General features: G+C 35.7%; 1 protein-coding gene across 4 annotated transcripts in view; it reads left to right on the top strand.

Moving 5' to 3' along the window:
* Nucleotides 1-4,698: 4,698 nt before the first annotated feature.
* Nucleotides 4,699-6,391, top strand: part of LOC144453363 (E3 ubiquitin-protein ligase HECTD1-like) — a 47,405-nt gene continuing 45,712 nt past the window's right edge. For all 4 annotated transcript variants that reach the window (XM_078144638.1, XM_078144640.1, XM_078144639.1 and 1 more), the window contains exon 1: nucleotides 4,699-5,351. In XM_078144638.1, the coding sequence (XP_078000764.1) occupies nucleotides 5,212-5,351 (140 nt within the window). In that variant the 5' untranslated portion in view covers nucleotides 4,699-5,211. The remainder of the gene's footprint in view (nucleotides 5,352-6,391) is intronic.

Below are 6,391 nucleotides of genomic sequence, written 5' to 3'. Positions count from 1 at the left end.
AGTACTTCATCATTTTAAATCTGATAGGGAAGGGATTTCAGGGATAGTTGACCAGTGGAGCCGGGAATGAGTTCATGAGTTCTGATTTATTTAGATGAAGGACAGAAAAAAGGGGAGAATAACGTCTCCCCAATCCCTTTCTCTAAAATAATGAAATCTTATCTCCATTTCAAAAAATCATTATTTTGTGTATTTCAATTTTGAACTTGTAGAATGTTTTATAATAGCACAACCAAATGTTGTTGTGGCCACTATATATAACATTACAACTTGTTTTATATATTTACAGAGACTTGTACCAATTGCGAATATACTTGTAATAAAGTTGTTGAAAACTTGTAACAAAATTGCCGACCTTTGTAATAAACTAACGATAATTGTAATAAAATTACGGACATTTGTAATAAACTTTGACATTTGTAATAAAATTGCCGACATTTGTAATAAACTGACGACATTTGTAATAAAATTGCCGACATTTGTAATAAACTGACGACATTTGTAATAAAATTGACGACATTTTTAATAAACTAACAACATTTGTAATAAAATTGACGACATTTGTAGTAAACTAACGACATTTGTAATAAAATTGACGACATTTGTAATACAATTGACGACATTTGTAATAAACTGACGACATTTGTAATAAACTAATGACATTTGTAATAAAATTGACGACATTTGTAATAAACTAACGACAATTGTAATAAAATTGCCGACATTTGTAATATAACGTTGCCGACATTTGTAATAACTTATTAATGACATTTGTAATAAAATTGCCGACATTTGTAATAACACTGCCGACATTTTTAATAAACTAACGACATTTGTAATAAAATTGCCGACATTTGTAATAAACTAACGACATTTGTAATAAAATTGACGACATTTGTAATAAACTAACGACAATTGTAATAAAATTGCCGACATTTGTAATAAACTAACGACATTTGTAATAACATTGACGACATTTTTAATAAACTAACGACATTTGTAATAACATTGCCGACATTTGTAACACAAATGCCGACATTTGTAACGACATTTGAAGTAAAACTGACAGTAAAACTTTACAAAATAAGTGCCTCATCTTCACCAATCCTAGATTTCAACAAATTAAACACCTGGATCTAAGAAACTTTATCAAAATTCCCTGTGTAAGAACTTATTCTACAAGTTAAGCCAGGGAAGTTTTGCGTCGGTATTTAGTACCAAAAATTGATACAGAACTATATTGTTATGTATTTACTTCTATGATTCAAATCCAAAATTCTTCCTTTATATATCAGAGTTTATCGTTGGTTGGCCTGTCATAGGTTTGTGTTAATAAAACCATCAGGCAAATATTGGCAAGCGATTATGTTTCTTTTTATACATTTATTAAGTACAATTAGTTCACAGACCAACAATAATCGAACCTGGAAACTGGTATGTGTGTCGCTAGACTTTGGTGAGATATAGTGATATACAGTATCCATAACACCAAGTGTCCGTAATGTATGATGTCTGAAATATTCGCCTTTATGCATATTAATCTCTTCACACTCACGGACAAGAATATGTCCGTGTAGACTTATTGATATACTAACTAATTTGTTTAAAAAAAATACTCATACCAATTATTTCTCAAGCCATTATGAAGCTTTCCATTTTTGCCCCCAAATGCACTCTAAAATTGGTTGTGAAATCGCCGTTTCTAAGATTTCTAGAGAAATCAGTTTGTTGGTAGTCAACCGACCAGCTAACCAACCAACCAACCAACCAACACTTTGTCCGCAATGATTAAAATTTTTACATTCGATCATACAACCACGAAGTGTTGATCAAGTGATGGATTGATGATGCTAGTTGGTATATTCACTCATCACTCAGAAGCCTTCACAATCACAAACAACTCATACATTCGCCGCTTGTACACTAGAGGAAGTAAGATTTAAGAACTAGATAAAATCAGATTAGAAAACAGATTGAAATTACTTTTTAGCTACCCTCCATACGCCCGTCTTTCCATCCCTCCGTCAGTCAGTCAGCCAGCCAGTCAGTCAGTCAGTCAGTCAGTCAGTCAGTCAGTCAGTCAACCAACCGACCAGCCAACCAGCCAACCAACCAGCCAGCCAACCAACCAGCCAACCAACCAACCGACAAGTTATCTTTTGACAAAGTCAATTTAACAACACGTCCACCAATGATCAAAATTTACATTCGTTCAATAAAGCATGACGTGTTCATCAAGTGAATTATGATTTGAACTGATGGGTTGGTACATGAGTACTGCTGGGTATATAATGTAGGTACTAGTAGGTAAGTAAGTAGCTAGGTAGATAAATAGACTTATTATTGACTGACTGATTGATTGATTGATTGATTGATTGATTGATTGATTGATTGATTGATTGATTGATTGATTGATTGATTGACAAAGATTCAAAGATCCAAGTGGCTGACATAATTGTTGTAAATTAATTCTAGGAAGCCTGTAATGACGATATTTTAAATCCTTTCTCTAAGTTTAGAATGAGAAACTCCATTTCTTTGAAAGTCAGAGAGGAACCCCCTTAACCTTTTTTTTATTACAAATTTCGGCAGGTTTATTACACATTTTTTTCTGAAATTTATTACAAATATCGGCAATTTTTATTACAATTGTCGTTCACAGAATTTATTACAAATGTCGTCAGTTTATTACAAATATCGGCAATTTATTACAAATGTCGGCAATTTTATTACAAATTTCGGTTTCTTACAAATTTCGGCAATTATTACAAATGTCGGTTGTACAAGGCGTACAAGATCGGTGATTTTACGACCGTAACTGCTTAGTCTGGATCCTTCGCGCAAGCAGATTCATTGTCGGATTTTGACTATTAACAACACCCCACCCCCATCCCACCCCAGCGTGAACTTGAGGATCTAGGCTTCTAGTGATTGATTGATTGTGAACTTGAAAACGTTATTCTTAGTTTCTCTTGTCCTCAAAATTAACCCGTGTCAACTATTAACATGATTATAAAAGTGAAAGAATTGTAACAAAAAGTGGATACAAATTAATTGAAAACATGCACATATCGAAATCTGTTCCATGGTGCCGTTACCCTGCGATGTTTCGACGCTAGCTAGGTGGCGCTGATACCTTGGACTTGTTCTTTTCTCGTGCCTACACTACACTACACTACACTACACTACACTACACTACACTACACTACACTACACTACACTACACTACACTACACTACACTACACTACACTACACTACACTACACTACACTACACCACAGGGGCGTGTAATATTGCATAGATTGTTGTTTTCCAGGTCTACAGACTAAATATAACAACCTTTTGAATATATATTCCTACCTGTATAGGGAAAGAGAGTATACGTAGTACTATAGATCGATACATTTGTAGCAGCAAGATTCGTATGATATTTTCCTAAGAAAACGGAAATCTAAGCAATAATACACGCCCCTGTGCACTACACTACACTCTTTCAGTTTTCAGACAGGGTCACGTTATCCCACAATCAAATACCATATGTAGTTGCCAATTACTTGATGTTGTTGTCTTCTTGTACAGCTTGGAAATTATTACCCGAAAGGCCTGAATAGCCTAAAAATTGCCTTTACGAGTCAAAAATCCTCCAGAGCTTCTAGGGGAGACCCTCTCGAACTCCCATGGAAGGTGTGCATATTCCCATCTCAAGGGTTCCCTTCGTACCTTTTACTATCAAGATGCTATTATTTCAACCTGATGATGGCGCTGTCTTTAATATAAAGCTTTTGCGAGACATAGTCAAGCATGAAGCAGTCCACTCTGAGTCACGATGTAATACCTGGCATGTGAATATGATATGGGGTTTCAAAAATACGCGATGGGGTGGGATCAGCATGTTTCGGTTTTACAGAGGGAGTGGGGGTCAGTGACTTTTTGTCGTCCCTTTGACATGTTATGCTTATATTGGTGAACCACGGCGTTACAATTTTACTAACAAGTGAAAGATGTTCTTAAACAACGAATTAGGATGACGAATTCCCCAAATGATGTCAAAAAAATGTCGAGTATAAATGCGATCAATAAATGAAACATAAGCTTACTAACATGGTAGACCTACCAATCAATACCCAAAATAAAACATGAAAACAATCAAACTGAATAATGTTTTAATTTCATTTTTAAGACAGGAGAGCTAGAGAAAGGTAAATTTAATCGGTTAATGATGAATGATTCGTCATATAAACTGTCGTTGCATCTTTCATTTTTAGGCAATTTGTTTGTAAAAGACGAATGACCAAATTCAAATCAAGTATACTATGGCAGACCTGCAAAATTGTTAAATAAAACACTTGAACACAGTTACACTTACTTGTATGCATTGAAGTATTCGCTAAAATTTAATTTGAATTGACAGCCTCAACGATTTCCGTTTCTATATTTGCAAACTTTTACGTTTGGTAAATCATATTTGCATCGGTCAGCTGCCTAATAAATTGGTCCAATTTTGTATTTGCCCTTTTTAAATAAAATGTATGGCGTTTTTTCTCGGGGGGGGGGGGGGGGGGTTATAATCTATATAGTTTGCCCTCTCTGGTGTGAGGTCAAGAGCATGTCATTTCGCCCTCTACGTTCTATTCAGAATTTCACAGGTGTAGTAAGTCGCAATGGAATATGGGATACACTGGAGGTTTCTTATCACAACGAGGCTTGGTAGTTGACATCCGCCAGCACCACCGCATTCCCGACTAACCGGGTGGGATATTTTAATCAAACGTAAACGTTTTTCACAGATTTACTTCATTCAGGACTTGTGCTGGAAGTTTAATAAGGGACCAGCCTTTTTGAAACGGGAAAATGGCGGACTGAACTTATACGACAGGCATGGTATAGAATTTTTTGGTGATTTAATTTCACCACAGTTCAATCTAGCTTTTGTTGTATGTGAGTCGACTATGCTCAGGTGACCCTTTCAAACACAACGTTCGCCGACACTTCCTGTTTAGGATAGTTTCGAGAATTTTCAAGAAATTGTTCTGTTTTCGATATAGTTTGGACCAATACGATCACACCAACAGGGTCATTGATATCAAGCCTCACGCTCGCCGAAACAGAGCGGTTTAAGGAGCGAGAAGAGGAGTGAGGACTCGTCAAGAAACTCGTCAGACGGCGAGATTTGTTATTGTTGGCAGCTGACGACTTATTAAATTATTCAAAATGGCAGATGTGGATCCAGAAACCCTGTTAGAATGGCTACAAATGGGCCAAGGGGACGAGAGAGACATGCAGCTCATTGCCCTAGAGCAGCTATGTATGTTGCTACTTATGTCTGACAATGTTGATCGGTGTTTCGAAAGGTAAGTGTCTTATATTTTAACACAAAATGGGTGTACGGTTGAGGCCGTCTGGAGTGTTACTAGGTGATTTTTACGTCTAGTTACAAGCACAAATTGAAAAGGTCACAGCTGTAAAGTATCGCCATTATTCATGTGACTGGACCAGTGAACATTTAAGAATTATGATATGTGAACATTTTCCATCTCAAGCACATTTATTATGCGAACCGATTCATGTCCCTTTGAAAATGAAAAGCTTGAAGGTGAACATCTTTGATGTTCCAGAAATGGTTCATTTGAATAAAACATGAATATTAACTATACAGACAAATATTACAGTTTTGGTTTAAAAGCAATGTGGATTCTGTATTCAAAGTTCTGAATGTCAGGATTTGATATGGATGTAGAATGCGTGTAGTCAGAAGACAACAAACATGTTTACCTTCATAACACTCCCCTCAAGGGCAGGAAGTTAATGTAGTTCATTGACTATTGTGTCATCTGTGATGCCTGTTCACAGATGATAATGTCATAAAAAGATGACTCATCTGTATCAGGGATTATCACATTTCACGTGGATTTCAAATCTGGCTATATAGTTTATACCAAGGATCAGTGTGCTCCTCAACATTACAAATCAAGGTCAAAATTGCATATATTGAACCTATGTCTTTGTTGTTTTGATCTGTGCCAATGTATTGAGTTAAGTCTGTGCTCTGATTTATGCATAGATTTGGCATGAATAAAGAACAGTCTTTCAATGATTACAATATACATTGTAAGCCAGTCTTTTAAAAAAAATATTAATGATTATTTTTGTGTTTGGAATTGGAATTGATCGTTGGAGATTTAGTTTGTTCTGTGTTAGCCATGGAAGTAGATATCAGTTTACATTTATGTAAATGAGATGCCTACTGCTACAGACAGATACTTCAAGGTTGCACACAAAATGAAATACATGGCATGATGCCATTGATTATCCACAATGCTACTATCTTACAAGTTACACATACAAAAAAAATATCATATAAACTAACAAGCTCTCAATAGTACGTGGTCTA

Source organism: Glandiceps talaboti, chromosome 2 (assembly GCF_964340395.1).
Source record: "Glandiceps talaboti chromosome 2, keGlaTala1.1, whole genome shotgun sequence".
Classification (NCBI taxonomy): domain Eukaryota; kingdom Metazoa; phylum Hemichordata; class Enteropneusta; family Spengelidae; genus Glandiceps; species Glandiceps talaboti.
Note: the sequence above shows the minus strand (reverse complement) of the source record. Positions and strands in the feature narration are given on the sequence as shown.